Source organism: Pipistrellus hanaki (assembly GCF_964339955.1).
Source record: "Pipistrellus hanaki genome assembly, chromosome: 1".
Lineage (NCBI taxonomy): Eukaryota > Metazoa > Chordata > Mammalia > Chiroptera > Vespertilionidae > Pipistrellus > Pipistrellus hanaki.
In genome coordinates, this window is record NC_140503.1 from 60,693,353 (window position 1) to 60,717,098 (window position 23,746).

General features: G+C 38.0%; 1 protein-coding gene across 2 annotated transcripts in view; it reads left to right on the forward strand.

Annotated features, from left to right (window-relative positions):
* Positions 1-23,746, forward strand: part of TTBK2 (tau tubulin kinase 2) — a 134,989-nt gene that overhangs the window by 75,631 nt on the left and 35,612 nt on the right. For both annotated transcript variants that reach the window (XM_084903073.1, XM_084903074.1), the window contains 4 exons: positions 6,866-6,931; positions 11,705-11,797; positions 12,419-12,544; positions 22,595-22,752. In XM_084903073.1, coding sequence (XP_084759199.1) covers positions 6,866-6,931; positions 11,705-11,797; positions 12,419-12,544; positions 22,595-22,752 — 443 coding nt within the window. The remainder of the gene's footprint in view (positions 1-6,865; positions 6,932-11,704; positions 11,798-12,418; positions 12,545-22,594; positions 22,753-23,746) is intronic.

The window sequence follows — 23,746 nt, forward strand, 5'->3', positions numbered from 1 at the left end:
CTTCCAGTGCCTTGGGCTGTAATGACCTAATTAAGAACAGTTTATAAGTCTTTTTCTCTGTTACCTTTCCAGAATTTCAACTATGGGGTGTCCCCCCCAAAAATGTATACACACTGTGAATGATTATAAAGTCAGTGTTTATTAACATATAGTTTATTTTCAAAATTGAACTATCATTTGTTAAAGTGCATATACATTTATTTCCACTGGGGATTTTATTCAAAGTTCTCCAAGCCATTTCTCTCCCCCCAATCTCCTCCCTTTGATTAGCAGTAAATGTGGGCTCATGCCTAGAGTCCTTTTTTCCTCCTCGATTTATTCTTCTAGGAGCTTATTCTGTCTCTAACATTCATTCCCTTCTTCACATTCATACTACTTCTGTCCTTGAACAGGTCTCCTTGTTTCTTATTTGGATTATTAAAATAGTTTCCTCACTGACCACCCTGCCCTCTTCTTCCAATCTATCCTTTATACTTCCAGCAGAGTAAACATGCCAAGCACTTTCTCAATCATATCACTTCACTACTTAAAATTTTTGATGAATTCCATTTGACTGCACATTATAAATTAAACAATTTACTATGACATTGAAGACTACCCTTAATCTGATTCCAGCCTATGTTTCCATTATTTTCTCTTACCATTTGCTTCAGCCATACCAAACTCTTTTCCCTAACACTTATATTACTTTCCTCCCTTTTGGCATTGTTGTATTCTTTTTATTTAAAATACATTTTCTTCTTTCTGTTGTAATTCTTCTGCCAGTTCTAAGCACAATATACTTTTTCTTTTCTTTTTTTAATTTTCACTCAAATATCTAGGTATTTGTTTTAATAAAGCACACTCTTAGGTTTTTAACCACTTTAACTTTTTACTTTTTTTTCCTAAGATGTTTTTAAATGTAATTTTTTGAGAAGATAATACTATATTCATGTGTTACAAAAATAAAAGTCTTAACATTTCATCAAAATTTATACTTTTTCTGGCTGGGTCGCTCAGTTGGTTAAAGTGTTGTCCGATATACCAAAGTTGCAGTTTTGATCCCCACTCAGGACAAGTACAAGAATCAATAAATGAATACATAAATGAGTAGGACAAAAAAAATAGATTTTTTTCTTACTCGCTTTCCCTGTTCCTCTTTCTCTGTGAAATCAATAAATTTAAAAAAACTTCAGCACTGTGCTCTTTGAAGGACATTGTTAAGCAAATGAAAAATCAAGTCACAGAAGGGGGAAATATTTGCAAACACACATCTGACGACTTATATCCAGAATCTATAAACAATTCTCACAACTCAATAATTTTTTTTAAAGGAAATGAGCAAAGTTTTGAATAGATATTTGATCAAAGAAGAGATACTACAGATGGTAAATAAATATATTAGCAAATGCTTATCTTTAGTTATCAGGGAGATACAAAATAAAAACACAGTGAGATACTATTATACAGTAATTAGAATGCCCAGAGTAGTGAAGGACAGAAATTACAGATTGCCAGAGACTTGGAATGGAGGAAGGGAGTGGCTACAAAGGTTGTTAAGGGGCTCTTGGGGTGACAGAAATATTCTATATCTTGATTGGAGTGGTAGCCACATGACTATATATCTTTGTCAAAACTCATAGAACTGTGTGTATCTAAAGTATGAATTTTACTATATGTAAATTATTCTTCAGTAAGTCTGACTTCAAAAAAATATAAAAGGTAAGAAGTGAAACAAATCTCCATCTCACCCCCTGCCACTCGTTTCCTGTCTGCCCTTGTCCCTCCCTCCATCTTTAGGTAACTCTATTGTTATTAGTTCCTTAATGTGTTTTTCCAGAATTTCTTTATGCGTATACAATAAATATGAATGCGTATTCTTATTTTTTCCCTTTTTGATTCAAAAGGTAGCATGATGTACATTCTGCACTTTTTCCCTACCTATCAGTATATCTAGATCTTTCCATATAGGATATGGAGCTTCTTCCTATTTTTTTTTCCTGCATCTACAGATTATATTCCATTATATGGGTGTATTGTAATTTATTTAATCAGTCCCCTATTGATGAACATTTGGGTTACTTCTGTTCTTTTGCTATCACAAACACTAATGTAGTGGATAAATTTGTACATTCACTATTTTTGCATATATGCAAAGTATATGTGTAAGATAAATTTCTAGAAATGAAATTGCCAGGTAATAAAGAATGTATGCATTTGCAATTTTGAAAGCTATCAATCAAAATGCCATCAATTAGGGAAGTTTCAAGAGCTAACTTATGTCTAGTTCCAGTTAAAAGTTGCCTTATTCTTAAAACATTTCCTACTTCCATAGGGCTTTTCCTTCTTCCTTTCCACCAAATAGAACTAATCTGTACCACTCCTAGGCTTTCTTACTTTGTTAATGATGTCCATTATAATCTGCTTTGAATTAGAAATACACACACACACACACACACACACACACACACACACACACGCTCGCCTAGTGCACAAAATTCGTGCATCGGTGTGTGTGTCCCTCATCCCAGCCTGCACCCTCTCCAATCTGGGACCCCTTGGGGCAATCAGAAATCCCTCTCACAATTCAGGACTCCTGGCTCCCAACTGCTTACCTGCCTGCCTTCCTGATCGCCTCTAACCACTCCCCTGACAGCCTGATTGATGTCTATCTGTTCCCTTGCCAGCCTGTTTGCCCCTAATTGCCCTCCCCTGCAGGCCTGGTCACCCCTAACTGCCCTTCCCTGCAGGCCAGGTCACCCCAACAGCTCTCCCCTGCAGGCCTGGTCCCCCCTTAACTGCCTTCCCCTGCAGGCTTGATCGCCCCCAACTTCCCTCCCTTGCAGGCCTGATCCCTCCCAACTGCCATCCCCTGCTGGCCATCTTGTGGTGGCCATCTTCTATCCACATGGGGGCAGGATCTTTGACCACATGGGGGCAGCCATCTTGTGTGTTGGAGTGATGGTCAATCTGCATGTTACTCTTTTATTAGATAGGATAGAGGCCAGGTGCATGGGTGGGGACTGGCTGGTTTGCCCTAAAGGATGTCCCAGATCAGGATGAGAGTTCCCTTGGGTCATGGGGTGGCCTGGGCGAGGGGCCTGTGTGGTTTGCAAGGCCAGCCATGCCTCCTGGCAACCCAAGTGGAGACCCTGGTGTCTGGAGTTTATTTATCTTCTATAATTGAAACTTTGTAGCCTGGAGCGAAGCCATGCCTCCTGCTCACTCTGTGGCTGCTGCCATTTCTGTTAGAATTTATTTACCTTCTATAATTGAAACTTTGTAGCCTTGAGCGGAGGCCTGGGCCTGCCAGGGTGTGTGGAAAGCTTGGCTTCTTCCATTGCCGGGGAAACCCAAGCCTCCCTCCTGCTCGCTCAGTGACTGCAGCTATCTTGGCTGGGGTTAATTTGCATATTTTCTCTGATTGGTTGGTGGGTGTAGCTTGTGGGCATAGCGGAGTGATGGTTAATTTGCATATTACTTTTTTATTAGATAGGATGGCTGTTGTCCCCAATTGGGTATATTGTTTCTTCTGCATTGTATTAGGTGGCTAAATTTTGTTGACCTGGCATTATTTCTTTGATAAGTCAGTCATATCAAGATCTCTCTAAAACAGCTGATCTCACCGAAACCAGCTTGGCTCAGTGGATAGAACATGGGTCTGCGGACTGAAAGGTCCCAGATTCGATTCCGATCAAGGGCATGTACATTGGTTGCGAGCACATCCCCAGTAGGGGGTGTGCAAGAGGCAGCTGGTCGATGTTTCTCTCTCATGGATGTTTCTAGCTCTCTATCCCTCTCCCTTCCTCCCTGTAAAAAAACAATAAAATATATTTTTAAAAATTAAAAAATAAATAAAATAAAACAGCTGATCTCTCTTTACCTATATCTCAACCTTTTCAATGGCAATGACAGAAGTAAGGTCAGAGCCAGGCGAGGGCTACTTTTAACTGGAAAGTATGTTTCCTGGGCTTATGTTGGCTAGAACCCACGGGGTGGGGGTGGGGAGGTGGGGTGGTGGGAAAAGAGTCTCGGTGCCCAATAGACTTGGGCTGCAGAGGCAATAATAGGTCTGGGTATTTTCATACAACACTTATCGGAATGAAAGAGACTAGGCAAAATTATTGTACATGCTACAAAAACAAGATCCCCAGGAGCTTTCAAGAGGCAGCCAATTGATGTGTCTCTCTTTGTTTCTTTCTGTCTCTTAGCAAATAATGAATAAAAGTACAATCTCTGAAATGTTATTTAGTAAAAAGAGCTTTCATATATATGCCCTTACACATTTTTCTTCTAGAAAGGAATCTCCAACCTCAGAATTCCATCAATCCAAGTGAGAATATTGAATATTCCTGTTAGTCATGATGTCTTAGGAAAATATTACGATCTATCTATGATTTTCAATGAGTGGCATCTAAGAAAATAAATGAGATTTAAATAGATTGCAGAAATTTTTTTATTACTGAGACTTGCCATTAAATAAAAAATGTTTCTAATATAGTTAGATCTTAAATCAAAAAGAAGTGCCCTAGTCAATTTACAGCATTGGCCTGAGGACTGAAGGAGTCTTGGGTTCGATTCAAGTCAAGGGCAAGTACATTGGTTGTAGGCTCGATCCTGGCCCATGTTTCCCTGGGAGCTTGTGGGAGACAGCCAATCGATGTGTCTCTCATATCAATGTTTCTCTCTGTCTCTACCCCTCCCTCCCACTCTCTCTAAAAATCAATGGAAAAAATATTGTTGGTTGAGAATTAACAATTACAACAACAAAAACAGAAAGGAGTAATTAAAGGGGCAGAGAAGTTCATGAAAGAAGAAATAGAGTGCTGATTTGAATAGATTGAACATAGATTATAAAAATGAGCAGAAAAAAACAACAACAGAGGAAGAATACATAGGGTATTTATCTTATAGCATATGATGAAAAGATTCTGGTAATAAAGATTTTTAAAATATTATTTACTATACACTTTTTCTGACTACAGAAGTAGTGCATGTTGCTCAGCCAGTGTGGCTCAATGGTTGAGCATCAAACCATGAACCCAGAGATCAGAGTTCAATTCCCAGTCAGGGCACACTGTCCAGTAGGGAGTGTGCAGAGGGTAATCGATCAATGATTCTCTCTCATCATTGATGTTTCTATTTTTCTCTCTCTCCCTTCCTCTCTCTAAAATCAATAAAAACATATTTTTAGAAGTAATGCAAATTCATTGAGGGTAATTTAAAATTACTGATAGCAAATAAAAATTCTAATGAAAATTCTTGGCTATGATTATTTTCAAGTTTGTCAGTTTTCATAATGAGCTATGGTGCATTCCATAATCTTTAGGTTAATGACTCCATCCTTGTGAAGCACAGAATTGAACATTTATGATTTTAAGTAAAAAAACCTTATACCTGGTTTTATCACCAACTAATTCTGTACCGCTCAGAACCTGTTTCTATGTCTGTAAAATGAGCAAGATAGGGACCCTGCCATCACAGTTTATATTCCAATGGAAGAAACTAGGCAATAAAAAAGTGAAAATATAAATAAAATCAATTCTAGGTAGTGAAAGGTATTATGAGGAAAAAAATAAAGCAGAGTAGAAGAATAAAGTGGGTCCTGGCCGGTGTGGCTCAGTTGGTTAAGTGTCCTCCTGTGTAATCTTAGATTACTCAGAGGTTGCTGGTTTGACTCCAGGCTGAGGACACATCCTTGTGTTGAGAGCTCATTCTCTGGTAGGGAGTGTGCAGGAGGTAGCCAATCAGTGTTTAAGTTCTCACATAGATGTTTTGTGTGTGATTTCTCTCTTTTGCTTCCCTTCCCTTATCTAAAAATCAATAAACTATTTTTAAAAAAAAGAATATAAATAAATAAATAAATAAATAAATAAGAATAAAGTAGCATTTCAGGGGTGGGTAGTATTTTTTATTAGGATACTTAAGGAATGTTTCTCTGAGGAACTGGCATTAGAGTAGAGGGCCTAATGTGGAGTAGAAGAGCCAGCCATTGGAGGCATTCAGAGAGAGAGCATTCCAACTGAAGAGATCTGCAGTGCAACTACGAATGCAATTGCACTTGCTGGTCTCTTCAGTTGGCTGCAATCTCTTCAGTAGGAGAAACCACAAATAAATCCATTTTGGAATGAGGCCAGTGCCAAGTCATAGAATGTTTTGTAGGCCAAATAAGAAAAGGTTAAACTTTATCCTAAGAGCTCTCTGAGAACTGGGATCATGTATTATTCATGTTTGGATTTATTCCCAGTACCTGGCACATAGTAAGTACTCATTAACTTAAATTTATGAATATTTAAATTGCATATATAGATACAAATTGCATATATGGATACAAATTGCCACCATGTTTGAATGGAATTTAAATGAAATAACCAAAAACACAGATCTTAGATTCCGTAGCGATTCCTCATGGTCTTACTATACTTTTTACCAGAGCCTGAATATTAATTAGTTCGTGTACTATGATACTGGGCAGGAGTCAGCATATGAAAGCATTTAATGTTTTCTAATATACATAGTTTATTTGTTACATATGAAACATTATTTTTATTTTTGAAAAATATATGTTTATTGATTTCGGAGAGGGAGAGAGAGAAAGAGAACATCAATGATGAGAGAGCATCATTGATTGGCTGCCTCCTACATATCCCCTTCTGGGGATTGAACCCACAACCCAGGCATGTGCCCTGACCTAAATCAAACCGTGACCTCTTGATTCATACGTTGACACTAACCACTGAGCAATATCAGCGAGGCAAAAGTTAGAAATTTAGTAATGTTTTGTTGTCAGTAATGCATATGTTTCTCACATCCACTTTATGGCTCAAGTGTACTGAATCTTTTGTTATTTGAAGCTTATTTATTATTCTTTTTTGTTTTGTTGTAGCCTCGAGCTGTGGCAGGCTTTCGAGGGACAGTTCGTTATGCATCGATCAATGCTCATCGGAACAGAGTAGGTATCTGTACTAGAGTCATGTCTGTATAAGCATGGTGATGGCTTGAGTTAGACTGATTTCTTTTTTAATAGTACAAAGGTGTGGAAATTGCTTTGGAGAAGAGGGGAAAGCATTAGTAATACTGGTGCATGGTAAGGTGTATAGTGAATAACAGATGTGTGCATCTGCATAGAAAATAAAATTAGATTTGCCAGGAAAGATAATAGTGAAGTATAATATGTATGGGGAATCTTATGTTCTTAATAGGTATAAGTAAATAAGTATTAATGAATTTAATATAAAATTTTAAAGAAATAAAACATTTGTGTTCTATTTCTAGAAATTATTTGGGAATACCATACTGTTACAATACCTAGTGAAATGTAGGGATCATCATCCTATATAATAAAAGCCTAATATACTAAGTGTCCAGTCATCCATTCAACCAATCAAAGAGTAATATGCTAATGATATGCTAAGGCTGCTCAACTGCTTGCTATGACCTGCACTGACCACTAGGGGTCAGACAGTCAACTGGTCGATCAGTTGCTATGATATGCACTGACCACCAGGAGGTAGAGACTCTGAGCAGTAGGTTAGCTTGCTGATGGGGTCCAACCTATCAGGACTGAGCAAGATGGGCCGGACACAACCTGGATCCCTTCTGTGGCCCCTCCCTGGCTGGCCAACCTCCTGCATCCCTCCCTGGTCCCAATCATGCACTGGTGGGGTCCTTTGGCCTGGCCTGCCACCCTCTTGCAATCCAGGATCCCTCAGGGGATATCGGAGAGCTGGTTTCAGTCCAATCCTGCAGGCCAGGCCAAGGGACCCCACTGGTGCACAAATTCATGCACCAGGCCTCTAGTTTTATCTATAATATGCATCTCATCTCTTGTAGCTCTTCTCCTGTAATATTTTGTTTTCATGAAGATCTCAAATGAAGAGTTTAAAATTTTTATCTTAGTAAATATATCTTTCCTCTTGGGTTAAATTTTTAATACCCCCTACCTTTTTATTTTTATTTTATACTTTGGTCCTTTTGTTTTGTTCTGATTTTTTCCCTTAAATTGAGCCTTAATTATGAGTAGAAAAAGGTAGGCATTTTAAGAATTCTCAATCCTTGAACTTGTTTAGATGGAATTGAGAAATTTAACAAGTAATTGCTTGATAAAATAAAGATAAATCTTTTCTTCATCTTTTGTTACCTTATTTTTGTTCTGTGAAGCCAAAATTGCTTTAATGAAAATTTGACCAATGCTAAATGTAAAGGCAGAGTATGCTGAGGTTGTGTATGCTATGCCCCAGTTAATTTGGTTTCTTATGATGTGATTATAAATTAAAAATAGGAAAAGTATTTTTATCAGTGGGTAGCACTGCCAAGCATTTTAGCTCATTCATTTTGATTCAGTGTTGTTTTATTTTATGGCATTTAGTCAGTTATTCTGCCTTGAAAAGAATTCTTTTTCTTCCAGATAGATTCTTACAAAATGTTATAAGTATTAAGCTTTATAGTTAACTAGAGGCCCGGTGCACGGATTCATGCACATTGAAAGGAAATTAATTAGAAGGTGGCCAACGGGGTAGGACGGGCCTGACACACCTTGGAGCCAACCTCTCATGGTCCCTCCTTGGCTGGCCACACACGGGGTGACACCAGGGCTCAAAGGGTGTCTGTGGAATGAGCAGGGCTCCCTCTGGCAGGTGAGGTCCCTCGGCTTGGCCTGTGGGGATTGGGCCAAAACCGGCAGTCCAACATCCTCTGAGGGTCCCAGAGTGCGAGAGGGCACTCTGCAAAGTTGCTATCGCTTGGCAGCTCCTGCGTTGAGCTTCTGCCTGGTGGTCAGTGCGCATCTTTACTACTGGCTGGTCGCTTAGCCTTTTATGTATGTAGATTCTATTAAAGTATTATGCCAGCTTTGGATCTTTGAAATAGGACATTCTTTCTTAGCTAAGCATAAACATTTTCAGAAGTCATAGGAGCTCTATAAGCATTTCCAAAATTGCTATTAGAGATTTAGTATGAAGAGTAGAGATCTTCTAAAAGCCTCTCCAGCACAGATGATCTGAAAGTTACTCTGTTAACCTGCCAACTTGTTATTCATCTGCCCTTGGTAGAAGAATTTCATAGCACGTAATAGTGGTTTGTACTTTTCTTCTCCTAACACACCTGAGGAGTAGGATGCTTTATACGGTAACACTGCTTCAGAGCGATTGCCAGTTTATGTGGTGACACAGGAGTACAAGTAATGAAACCTTCACAGGTGCTTGTCTAACTTAAAAAGATTACCCAGATAGTTCTGATAACTTCTTTCTTCCATACTCTGCTATTCTGATTTGGTGATTTCAAATATAATTCCCTCCCTCCCTCCCTCCCTCCCTCCCTCCCTCCCTTCCTCCCTCCCTCCCTTCCTTCCTTCCTTCCTTTTATTCTTCCTTCCTTCCTTCCTTTTATTCTTCTTTTCTTTCTATCTTTTTCCTTAAACTTTTAACATGAATAGTTTCCAAACAAAACGAGGACTGTGTATTTCATCTCATTGTTGTCCTACATTTTAATCCTTATTAATATTTGTTTTATCTCAATACTTTGAAGAAATTACTTTTTCTGGTTCTATGGTTGCTATTGAGAAGATCATTGTTCATTTAATTGTTGATATCTTGAATTTAATTTTTTCTTTTCTTTGCCTACTTTTGATATTTACTTTTTTCTTTGGTGTCCTGCAGATATATTCTAACATGCCTAAGTGTGAATTTGTTTATATTTATTCTGTTTGAGAATTATGCTTCCTAGATGTGAACATTCCTGTCTTTCATTGATTCTGAAAGATTCTCAGACATTACTTTTATAAATACTGCCTTTGTATTTCTCTCTATGCCTTTTTTCGATATCTTTAAATCAGTGTATGTTCTGTCCTTTATACCTCTTAAGTTCACTCTCAGATTTTCTAACTCTTTGTGTCTCTGTGTTGCATTCTAGATAATTTTTTTAGATCTGTCTTCCAGTCTATTAATTCTTTTTTTTCAGCATACTGTTTGATCAGATTTTTAACCTGTCTACTTATTTTTTAATTTCTGTAATTATACTTTTTATTTCTAGATTTCTTTTGGTCCTTATTCAATTCTAATTGGTATTTTTATCTTTATTTTTTGGATATGGTTCCTTTCTCATGACTTTAATCTTTTTTGTTTGTTTGTTTAAGCTTTCTTATTTTATATTCTGTATCCTATAATTCCATTTCTGAAAAATTTTAATATCTAATTATATTATTTATAGTTTCTCTTTTCCAGTTATAGGAGCCTGCTTTATAATATATTTTATAATTTCACATAATGAGCTTCTATTTGATGGGCCTCATAGAAGTCCTGAATTTAATGGTGTTTTTATCTTGAAAGGATTTTCATTTACATCTGTCATCACTGCTGGACAGAATCACCCAGAAAATACTTCATTCCTGGGCTTGATTTTTCAGACCCATAAAAGTGGTATAAATTTAATTCTCATATATTGAAAGAGGGGCAGACTTGCAGTAACAAACTCTCAGGGAAAAATCCTTTTTTAACTACTCACTTTATTCGTTGAGAGTGGTTAAATTCTACAGGGGAAAAAAAATCCTATATAATAAAAGCCTAATATGCTGAGTATCTGGTCATCAGGTCAGCCATTCAGCCAATCAAAGCATATGATATGCTAAGGCAGCTCAACTGTTTGCTATGACGTGCAATGACCACCAGGGGCAGATGCTCCGACCATTAGGTTAGCTTGCTGCTGGGGTCTGGCCGATTGGGACTGAGTGAGATGGGCCGGACACGCCCTAGAGCCCTCCATGGTCCCCCCTGCATCTCTCCCCAGCCCTGATCATGCACCAATGGGGTCCCTTGGCCTAGCCTGCACCTTCTTGCAATCCGGCACCCGTCGGGGGATGTCAGAGAGCTTGTTTCAGCCCGATCCATCAGGTCAGGCCAAGGGATCCCACTGGTGCATGAATTTGTGCACTGGGGCTCTAGTTTATTATAATGTACATACCTAATGTAGCACTAAAGATCACCCTCTGAAAGTCCTATCTAAGAGGTGATGGTGGGGAGAGTTGCTCAGTTGCAACTCCTATCTTATATAAGCTCAGTGCTTTTCCGCCTGTTTCTTTCCTGATGGATAAAAGTGTGGTTGATAAAACCTGACAGTATTTCTAAAACAGCCAAAGTAGAAGCTTCAGCAGCAATTGGCTTCTCTTATTTCCAGCTTTCCTTTAATTTTGGCTCTTAGTGTTTCCTTTATTTCTTTTTTTTTTTTTGTGCTAAAAAACACGTAACATTAGACTTATCATATTAACCATTTTTAAGTATGTAATACATTAGTATTAAGTTTATTCATATTATTGTGCAACAGATTTCTAGAACTTTTTCATTTTACAACACTGAAACTCTGTACCCACTAAACACTAATTTCCCTTCCCTCTTTCCTTAGCAACTACATTATCTCTTAATGATTTCATTTATTAATTAATGGGCTGTTAATTATACTGTTGTCAGCATTCTGGGTTTGGGGTATTCTTTAATCAAGTTCTTCAGTATACTCCTTCTGCCATGTACATTGCTATATAGTGTGTGCTTGCGCTCGCGCGCTCGCTCGCTCTCTCACACTCTCCCTCTTTCTCTCTCTCTCACTTGGGGGAACTATATTTAAATGTTTAGGCCTTATTATAGGATGAAACACAATAATTAGGTCTTAGACAATGTAATATACTCACAGGGAGTATATTAATATAATGTGACTGGATTTTGTTTTGCTTATGAAGGAAATGGGAAGACATGATGACCTTTGGTCCTTATTCTACATGTTGGTGGAGTTTGTGGTTGGGCAGCTGCCATGGAGAAAAATAAAAGACAAGGTAATTTTGAAAATGGAAATGTCAATTTTGGGTAGGGAAAATAATAAAACTTCCTCCTTTGTAGGCATCTTGATTGAGAATATATTTAGGTATAAGAATTAAAATTATAAGCACTTTCAGTATATAATACCAAATATCTATGACCTAATATTAGAGATCTAGTTAATTTTATGACTTTTTCTATGTACACAGGAATAGATACTAATTTAAGTATAATTATTACTTCTGATTTGATTTCTAGACTTCCCTCTTAGTTTTTACTTTCATTAGTTTTCTTTCCCTTTTTTATAAATCAATGAAACTCTTATTTTAATTGTCACATTATATTGTTTGATTTGAAAACTGTAAATACCTGTGTTGATAACCAGATTTAAGATCAACTGTTTTTGGGGAGAGCTAACGATTCATTGATGCAGAACTCGGTGTTATCCTTTGGTTCTGCCTTACAGATCCCCTCCCCACCCCTTAAAGCAAGTATGCATTAAGCTATTAGTATGAGCTCAGTTCATGCTTTATACTTAATTATCCCCAGCACATACCCTTGAGACTATTACTGAGAGGTTCTTAATGTGTAGCTGCCAAGAGAAATTGACTTTGGTTCCATTTCTCTTTTCTTCCCAGGAGCAAGTAGGCTCTATTAAGGAGAGGTATGACCACAAGCTTATGTTGAAACATCTCCCTCCAGAATTCAGCATCTTTCTGGACCACATCTCCTCTTTGGATTATTTTACAAAACCAGACTATCAGGTAATCCTCTTGTGAGTTCTGTGGGCTAATTATTGTCATCACTTATTGTAGTTATAAATGACTCTGGGAGGTCCCTAGAATAATACTATTTTAATACATTCTGAGGAATGTGATGAAATTAACTGATGATGACAGTGTCTCTCTGTGTGTGTTTCGTTCCTTCTGTATGAATAAACTTCATTAGAGTTTTAGGATTGTTCATCATGAAACAAATTTTACTGTTCCTGCTGTGATTCATCTGATGTAGAAGTGCTGATAGTTCAAATTATATAAATCCTATAGCTAATACTGACCAGAAAGAAATGTTCAACTAAGTAATGTACAATATCTGTCAAGGGCTTGAGGGCTGCATATTATATATTAATATGCTTTGGGGCAACAGTGAAGATTGTTGGCTCCATTTTGTCTGTGCTCCATTAATCATTTTCTTAGAGCATCCGTTAATGAGGCCTAAGGGTTGTCTTGGTTTGTCACAAATTGCATCCCTAACCCAACCAGCTATATTTCAGAAGATTCTATTAGTTTCAGGGAAAACTTGGTCAGAGCTTAATGCAGAATAATCACTTCCACTGAAAACATAAATGAAGCCACACATAGATTAATAATAATAATATATTAGTGTATTATTTTTATCTACAAAGGACAACACATAGACTTTACTGTCTGTTAATGGAAGTTTTATATTCTAAAATGTCATAAGTATTGCCTAGTCAAAAGACTAAGATTACCCACAACACAGTGAACTTATTTGCATATAATAACTATTTCTGTGTGAAATTGCAGCTTTTGAATAAAATATAAATAAGATATAAAAGAGAGGCAACATACAAAAATGGGTCCTTAGAAACTTAAGAGGGTGAGCTTGTCTTCTTTTCTATATGACTGTGTTAGAAACTATATAATGTCTAACAAATGGAGAAAATACATTGTATACCAGTCACTTTGGAATATGTCCTAGAGGCCCAGTGCACAAAATTAGTGCACTGGTGGTGGGGGCATGGGAGGTCCCTCAGCCTGGCCTTATAGTCTGGGACCCCTCGGCAGACATCCTTCTCACAGTCCGGGAATCCCTCTTGCAGTTCGGGACCCCTCACTCCTTACTAATCACCTGCCTGCTGCTCCTTAGCACTGCTGAGGGGGCAGGAGAGTTTCCCTCCACTGCCGCTGCACTTGCAAGCTGTGAGCCTGGCTTCTGGCTGAGTGGCACTCTCCCTGTGGGAGCACACTGACCACCAGGGGGCAGTTCCTGCATTGAGTGTCTGCCCCCTGGTGGTCAGTGCACATCATAGCAACTTGTAGTTTTGCTGTTAAGTTGATTTGCATATTAGGGTTTTATTATATAGTATTTCATATGTATTTTCTGAAATGCAGAGAGTTCACATTACTTGCAATAAAATAATGAAATTGTACTTGTAAGACTAGATTCAGGAAGAGCTGGAAATTTTTCTAACTTTCCCATCTTGGGTGCTAATAATATTTTTATTGACATTTGTCTAGGAATGTAAAAGTTTAGCATAGCAAAAACTTTTAGATTACCTTCTCCACTTAGTTTTATCTACAATTTTAAGAAAACTTTTTTGTTCACCAGCTGGATTTGAAACTTCAACCTATAATTAATTTAGTTTAAATTATCACATTATTGTTCTTGAGTTTTTCAATTTGTATAATCTCTCAGAGGCTTCTCTGTTTCTGTTACAAAACAAAGCCTAGTGATTTTCCTATTTTTGGAAGAGAAAGAGCAGGCATAATATTTTCTTTGTTTCACAGATTCCATAAATAAACTGGTTCTTTCTTGTTCTCCAATCTTTCATAAGCAGCAAGTGGGAGCAGGAGGCCAGTGGACAGGAAAAGGATAATTGGTAAAAAGATATTGGTTTGACTGTATTCTGATGCCTGGTATCAGTGTGGCGTCAGGTTCCAAAAAGAGCTGAGCTTGGTAGGTTTTTGCCTCTTGCTTTCCTCGCAGAGGCCTACTGTAGTCTTCTTTTTGAGGAAAATTATCCTACTTTATATCTGATTTTTCTTGTAAACGGAATTCATTCTTGAATTTTAGTTTAATTACTGTTCAGAATTTCAGACTTCTCATTGGACAACCACTATAGTTAAAAACAACAATAAACATCCTCTAGCAACAAGCAAAACACCTACCAGTATTTAGCATGACTGCTGTCCTGGCTACATCAAAGGGCAAATAGTGTTTCTCCAACTTTCTGTGTTCTGAGCTAAGACCAAAATGAATATATTTTATAATCAGAGTGTTAAATGATGCTGTTTAATAAAGCCTCTTACACTTTGAACATGTATGTTTTATAGATTTTAAAAATCAGTTTCTTCCTGGAGAAAATTATCTTAAGAAATTGCACACGACCAATACCTAATCCAGTAGCCTGCTGCTGCTCACTCTGACAGCAGGTGCAGGCCTAGAAAGAAGAGCTGTTTTGCTCTCTTCTACCAAGAATCTTTTATGCATGACTCAATAAGAAAAAAGGCCAATACAGGTTTTGGAAAATGTTATGGTGTTTTGGGATATTATATCCAAGTTTATCACTCAAAACACAGGGTGTGGCAAAAGTAAGGTTATAGTTGTCCCTGTATTAGGAACAATGAATAATAGATAATAATATAAGAAAAAAACTGTTTCACAACTTTAAACTTACGTTTTCCCCACCATGTACGATTATATGCTATGTAAATAATATTTTCTAGTCTGTTAAACTGGAGGTGAAAATATCAGAATTATAGCCAAAATTAAAGCAGATAACTTGTAAATATAGTTTTTATTATTTGATTTTGAAAAAAGCATAGCAACCATAAGAAACAAAACAGTGCTGGGCCATGAATCTCCTTGGATGACAGAATTGCATAGATTTATGTACACACACAGAAAAGTGCATGTAAAACTGGTAAAATTTGATAAGCTCTGTGAATTGTACCAGCGTCATTTTTCTGGTTTTGATATTGTACTTTAGTTATTTAAGATGATACTGTGGAATACTGGGTGAAGGGTACTTCTCTGTAAAATAATTTTGCATTATAAATCTTTTTTTTTTAATATACATTTTATTGATTTTTTTTACAGAGAGCAAGGGAGAGGGAGAGAGAGTTAGAAACATCGATGAGAGAGAAACATCAGTCATCTGCCTCCTGCACAGCTCCTACTGGGGATATGCCCGCAACCAAGGTACTTGACCTTGACTGGAATCGAACCTGGGACCTTTGAGTCCTCAGGCCGAAGCTCTATCCACTGAGCCAAACAGACTAGGACTGCACTATAAATCTTTAGTTACAGTTGATCCTTGAACAACATGGGTTTGAGTTGTGAGGGTCCAGTAGTTAGGAAATTATATACATGGAGGGCCAACTTAGGTTATAACGGGATTTTTGACTGTGAGTGGGCAGTACCTCTAACCCCTAAGATGTTGAAGAGTCAACTGTATTTCAGATTAAAAGTTTTTTAAAAAGTGGTTGGCCAATGTTTTCATAAATGTGTTTTAAAAAGTGGCTACCGCCGAAACCGGTTTGGCTCAGTGGTAGAGCATCGGTCTGCGGACTGAAAGGTCCCAGGTTCGATTCCGGCCAAGGGCATGTACATTGGTTGCGGGCACATCCCCGGTAGGGGGTGTGCAAGAGGCAGCTGGTCAATGTTTCTCTCTCATCGATGTTTCTAGCTCTCTATCTCTCTCTCCCTTCCTCTCTGTAAGAAAATCAATAAAATATTTTTTTAAAAAGTTTTTTAAAAAGTGGTTGGCCAGTGTTTTCATAAATGTGTTTTAAAAAGTGTGGCTACCGCCGAAACCGGTTTGGCTCAGTGGATAGAGCGTCAGCCTGCGGACTAGAAGGTCCCGGGTTCGATTCTAGTCAAGGGCATATACCTTGGTTGCAGGCACATCCCCAGTTAGGGGTGTGTAGGAGGCAGCTAATCGATGATTCTCTCTCATTGATGTTTCTAGCTCTCTATCTCTCTCCCTTCCTCTCTGTACAAAATCAATAAAATAAAAAATAAAATAAAATAAAATAAAAATATACGTATATTGACTTCAAAGAGAGAAAGGGAGAAGGAGAAAGAGAAACATCAATGATGAGAGAAAATTATCAGCTGCCTCCCTACTAGGGATCAAACTCACAAGCTGGGCATGTATCCTGACTGAGAATTGAACCCTGGCCTCTTTGTTCAACAGCTGATGTCAACCACTGAATCACACTGGCTGGGCCTGGCTGGTCTTTTTTTATGTTGTTGATGTTTTCACTAAGTTCCTTGAAGTTCTCATTAAGTTCCTTGTGCATCTTTATAACTATTGTTTTAAATTCTGTATCTGGTAGTTGTTTTGTTATGTTTTGTTTTTGTTTTGCTTGTTAATGTTTACCCAAGGATATTTTTTTCATTGACTTTTAGGGACAGTGAAAGGGAATGGGGGAGAGAGACAGAGAGAGAACGAAACATAGTTGTGAAAGAAACGCATTGATTGGTTTCCTCCTGCACACACCCTGACTAGGGCCAGGGAATGATCCTGCAACCTAGGTACATGCCCTTGACCTGAATCAAACCTGCAACCCTTCAGTCTATGGGCTGATGCCTTAATCACTGAACAACTGGTTAGGGCTATCTGGCACTTTTCTTTTTTTCCTGTGGTTTTATTTAAATTTTTTTTTATTGATTAAGGTATTACATATGTGTCCTCATCCCCCTACCGTGTTTCCCTGAAAATAAGGCATCCTCCGAAAATAAGACCTACTTACAAGTATCCTTCTGAGTAAAATATAAGGCATCCCCCCTGAAAATAAGGCCCCCCTAGGATAAACATGAGAGATTTGGTCCACTGATTCTGAAAGAAATGGAGTCACAAGAAATTCACCAGTAAATTCAGGAATTGGATTGTTCTGATGATGTTCCAGAAGATGACGACATGATTGTCATTGAATAAATGAGTAAATTCTTGATACTGTAGGATTCACAGTTTGTCTGGTTTGTGTTAACAACTACCGTACTACCGTACTACCGTACCGTATACAGGTAATAAATTTACTTTATTTTCATTAACAATAAATGTGTAACAATTCTTCTTCATGGAAAAATAAGACATCCCCTGAAAATAAGACCTAGCGCATCTTTGGGAGCAAAAATTAATATAATACACTGTCTTATTTTCAGGGAAACAGGGTATTACCCCCACCCCACCACCCCACTCATGCTCTCATGCCCCTGTTGTCTACATCCATTGGTTTGGCTTATATGCATGCATACAAGTTCTTTGATTGATCTCTCCTCCTTTCACCTACCCTCCCCTACCTTCCCTGTGAGGTTTGACGGTCTGATTGATGCTTCTCTGTCTCTGGATCTGTTTTTGTTCATCGGTTTATGTTGGTCATCATATTACATGCATATATGTAATATATCATGTGATATTTATCTTTCTCTGACTGGCTTATTTCACTTAGCATAATGCTCTCAAGTCCCATTCATGCTGTTGCAAATGGTAAGAATTCCTTCTTTTTTACTGCAGCATAGTATTCCATTGTGTAGATGTACCGCAGTTTTTTAAACCACTCATTTGCTGATGGGCACTTAGGCTGTTTTCAAATCTTAACTATGGTGAATTGTGCTGCTGTGGACATACGGGTGCATACAGTATATCCTTTCTGATGGGTGTTTCTAGCTTCTTGAGATATATACCTAGAAGTGGGATCACTAGGTCAAATGGAAGTTCCATTTTTAGTTTTTTGAGGAAACTCCATAATGTCTCTTGGCCTTCTGTTTTCTTTTGAAAAGTATCTATTTAGGTTCATTGCCCATTTTTTGATTGGGTTGTTTATCTTCCTTTTGTTAAGTTGTATGAGTAAATGCTGGAGATTAAACCCTTGTCAGAGATAACATTGACAAATATGTTCTCCCATGCAGTGGCCTTTCTTGTTGTTTTGTTGATGGTTTCCTTTGCTGTGCAAAAGTTTTTATTTTTATGTAGTCCCATTTGTTTATTTTTTCTTTAGTTTCCATTGCCCTAGGAGCAGTATCAGAGAAGAAATTGCTTGGTATATGTCTGAGACTTCGCTGCCACTGGATTCTCTAGTATTTTTATGGTTTCCTCTCTTATGTTTAAGTCCTTTATCCATTTTGAGTTTGTTTTTGTGTATGGTGTAAGTTGGTGATCTAGTTTAATTTTGTTGTATGTATCTGTCCAATTTTCCCAACACCATTTATTGAAGAGACTGCATTATATGTCTCCTTTGTTGAATGTTAATTGGGTATAGTGGTTTGGGTCAATTTCTGGGTACTCTATTCTATTCCATTGATCTATATGTCTGTTCTTGTTCCAGTACCAGGATGTTTTAAGAACAGTGGCTTTGTAATACAGCTTGAAATCTGGTATTGAGATCCCACCTACTTTGTTTCTCAGGATTGCTGCAGCTATTTGGGGTCATTTTTTATTCCAGATGAATTTTTGGAAAGTTTGTTCTAGGTCTCTGAAATATGCTGTTGGTATTTTAATGGGGATTGCATTGAATCTATAGATTACTTTGGATAGTATGAATATTTTGATGATGTTGATTCTACCAATCCATGAACATGGTATGTTATTCCATCTGTCTATGTCTCCCTCTATCTCTTTTTTCAGTGTCCTGTAGTTTTTCGCATATAGGTCTCTTAACTCCTTAGTTAAGTTTATTCCTAGATATCTTAATTTTTTTGGTGTGATGGTAAATGGGATTGCTTTTTTAGTCTCTCTTTCTGTAAGTTCACTATTGGTATAAGGAAATACCATAAGAGAAACCAAAATGGAAGCATAGATAAACACCTAAACTGGTGCCTCGCAAAACAATTTCAAAACTACAACTAAAAGATAAAATCGGACATTATCCAGAACCACAGGAAAACTGGCTGAGTGGAAATTCTACAACTAAAAGGAAAGCAAAAAGCACACTGAGATGCAGAGAGGGCTAGCAACTGACTACATGCCTGGCTTTCTCAATCAGGAGGGAGACAAAAGCTCCCAACTGCTCTGAACTTCAGTTCCGGGTGAGACTTTGTGGACCCAGACTTATATGGGGAGAAACTGAACTATCAGGCAGCAGGCAAAACTCGAGGGCGGCTTTCTCTCGGAGGTGCTTGCAGCTATTACTGTGGGACACTGAGAACCTGGGTCCTCTTAGGGCAGGGCTGACAGGAAGGCATTGCTGTTTGCTCCACCCTGAGACTTAGCCCCATCCAAGTTGAGTGCAGAGGCTTTTGCATATGAATGGCCTGGTCCTTTGAATTTTAAACTTACCTAACAAACTGCAGGTGGGTCAGTGAGACCCAGAACATCCAAAAGAAGGCCCAAGGCTCCACAGCAGCTAGCACTGCTTCACAGCTGGGCCTCATCTGGACACCCCCAAAACCCAAACAAAGAAGAGGAATCTGCAGATCTCTCCTTAGCTCCTGCTGGGTGGCCTCAGGGATAGGCTAAATTAGCACCTCCTTGGAGATCCAAGAGCCAGTGTACCCATCCAGATTGTAACTCCTCAGATCCATAAGGGATACACTCAGGGGGCAGACTCATTGAGCACCAAAGCACCACTGAAGCAAGTCTTATCTCATAAGGGTGTCTCCAGCACAGAAGTTCTCCCATCTTAAACACAGGTGATCCTCACAGCCAATTGGCCTGGAGGTCAATTCCTTCCAGTGATACCAACAACAATCAAGGCTTAACTACAACAAGCCTGTGCACACAGCCCACAAAGGGGTGCACCAAGAGTGTCCATCTCAGATAACTGAGGAGGCTGAGCCATTGGGCCCTATAGGACACCTAGCACACAAAACCACTCTTATCAATTCAGGGAAGCAGCCAAAATGCAGAGACAAAGAGATGGGTCACAAATGAAAGAAATGGAGGAAAGCAAATGAGTGGATATAGAATTCAAAACCACATTTATAAAGTTTTTCAAGAATCTTCTAGAAAAGGCTGATAAATTTAGCGAGACCCTCAAGGATATGAAAAAGGGAATTAAGAAATTAATCAGAAATTAAGCATACACTGACTGAAATAAAAAATAATATACAGAGATCCACAGCAGACTAGAGGGTCGTAAGAATCAAGTCAAAGATTTAAATACAAAGAAGCAAAAAACACCCAACCAGGAAAGCAAAAAGAAAAAAGAAACCAAAAATATGAAGATAGTAGTAAGGAGCCTCTGGGACAATGTCAAGTGTTCCAATATCCAAATTATGGGTGTGCCAGAAGAAGAGAGAGAGTAAGACACTGAAAACCTTTTTGAAGAAATAATGACAGAAAACTTCCCCTACCTGGTGAAAGAAATAGACTTAGAAGTCCAGGAATCGCACAGAACCCCAAACAAGAGGAATCCAAAGAGGACCACACCAAGACACATCATAATTAAAATGCCAAGAGCAAAAGACAGAGAGAGAATATTAAAAGCAGCAAGAGAAAAACAGTTAATTACCTACAAGGGAGCACCCATACTATTGTCAGCTGATTTCTCAACAGAAACTATGCAGGCCAGAAGAGAGTCGCAGGAAATATTCAAAGTGATGAATAGCAAGAACCAACCTACAACCAAGATTATTCTATCCAGCAAAGCTATCATTCAGAATTGAAGGTCAGATAAAGAGCTTCACAGATAAGAAAAAGCTAAAGGAGTTCATCACCACGAAACCAGTATTATGTGAAATGCTGAAAGGTATTCTTTAAGAAAAGGAAGAAGAAAAAAGTAAAGATAAAAATTATGAACAATAAATACATAACAAGTGACTCTAAAAAAAGTGAATAAAAAATCTGCTGAACAGAATAAACTGATGAATATAATAGAATCGGAGGTATAGAAAGGGAGTGGACTGACAATCCTCAGAAGGAAAGGGGTGTGGGGGGTGTGGGAAGAGACTGGACAGAAATCGCACACCTATGGATGAGGACAGTGGGGGGGGGAGGGGGTTTGAGGGCAGAGGGTGGGGTGGGAACCTGGTGGAGGAGAGCTATGGGGGGTTGCAGGGTATCGGAACATTTGTAATAATCTGAGCAATAAAGATTTATTTTTTTACAAAAGAAATGCCATAGATTTCTTGGCATTAATTTTGTATCCTGCTACATTGCCGAATTCATTTATTAAGTCTAATTTTTTGAAGGAGTCTTTAGGGTTTTCTATGTATAGTATCATGTCATCTGTGTATAAGGCAGTTTTATTTCTTCTTTTCTAATTTGGATGCCTTTTATTTCTTCTTCATGTCTGAGGCATGTGCCCTAGATGAAGAATTAAACCCAGGACCCTTGAGTCTGAGCCATGCTGGCTAGGGTGGCAGATTTTTTTTTTTTTTATAGTTGTGTATACACACACACAGTTTTAAGAATTTTTCAAACACACAAAAAAGAAACATAAAAAGCATAATGAATTTCTGTATGTCCCTTAACCTTTACATACCAGCTATTAACACTGGCCACTTGTTTCATTTGAACCATATAGAAATGCCCCTATTGACAAAAACACACATACACACAAAATAGATTATGTAGATTGTTGAAATTGAATATACATATATACATACAACACATATTTCTTGTTGCTAAACCACCCAAAAGTAGGTATGCATCTTCCAAGGACAAAGACATTCTACTCACTACAAACTAGTGCCTCAACTGAGAGAATTCAATACTAATTCAGTTTATCATCCACCTCCAGTCCTTATTCAAATTCCCCTCTTTGTATCATCATGGTTTTTTGGTGTTTTTTTTTGTTTTGTTTTTTTTCTAATTGATTTTTTTAGAAAGAGAGGGATAGATAGAAACATAGATGAGAGAAACATTGATTGGCTGCCTCCTGCATGCCCCCCACTGGGGACCAAGCTGGCAATTTGGGCATGTGCTCTGACCGGGAATTGAACTCTGACTTCCCGGTTCATTGGCTAACCCTCAACCATTGAGCCACACTGACCAGGCCATCAGGTTTTGTTGTTTTTTTAAATCTACAAAACTAGTTCATGAATCTGGGTGCTTTCTCTTTAAAGAATAAATTGATGTTGTTTACTATTGGCTTACTCTAGTTTTTTTCTTCTTTGTGGTTTAGCTTCTTACATCGGTGTTTGACAACAGCATCAAAACCTTTGGAGTATTTGAGAGTGACCCTTTTGACTGGGAGAAGACTGGAACTGATGGCTCCCTAACAACCACCACTACTTCCACCACCCCTCAGTTGCATACCCGCTTGACCCCTGCGGCAATCGGGTATGTCCTCGGCTGCTCATTTAGCAGTATTTCCTGGATGCATTATACTGGCGGAAATGTTTTCACTCAGACTCCTACAGATGACCAAATGCTAAGACATAGGTGAAAGCCTATGGGTTTTCTTGAATTAACATTGCTCTGTATATGATTTTTTCAGGTGTACTGTTCATAGAAAGTGTTTATGGATCATACTGTGAAATGGGACCTTAGAGCTTGTGTGAGTTGATGTCAGGTTTACAGTGGGTTTTCTCATTTTAAAAATGAGGAGCATTTGTTACATTTACTTCTAAAGAATACATGGGACCCTGGACAGAATGAGCCAAAGTATATCTAATTATACTGTGCTTAAGTTTAGTGGGAACAAAATATGTAGCTTGTTCCTCTTACAAGAGTGATTAATTTTCAAAGTGTATTAGAAACAGGTTATGGTATTTCTATCTTCTTGGTCTTTTGTGTTGTTTTCTCTGTGGGCATAAACAGTTGCTTTTGGGGAAGCAGGTTGTCTTTTTTTTTATTCATTTTCTACCTGCTCTAGTTGCTTTAAACTGTTTGCTTAAAAAGTAAATTGTAAAAAATCCTCATACAATGTGAGTTAATTGGGACATTTTATTACTAATCTATTGCTTTGATTTTATACTAAAAGATTGGATACCTAAAGCTTATTTATCAGAAAAGCTTACATGGACTCATATAACTGAACATGTTATCCTTAGTTAGCTAGCTTAAGAATTCTTAAATGTGGGACCCTGACTAGCCACATCAGAATCACCACACATTTGTTTAAGATATCTATTTGAAGGACTTAGCCAAGAACCACTTAATCATATTTATCAGATGTTTTTCATGCTTATCTGAGTTTGGAACCCCCAGCCAGCCACCCCATTTTATAAATGAGTGAACTACCCAACTTTAGGTAAGTATTAGTCACAGAGCTTGAGCTGTTAGAAATTCTGGCTTTTGTTTTAGGGCCTTTGTTCTCCTTTGCCTTTAATTG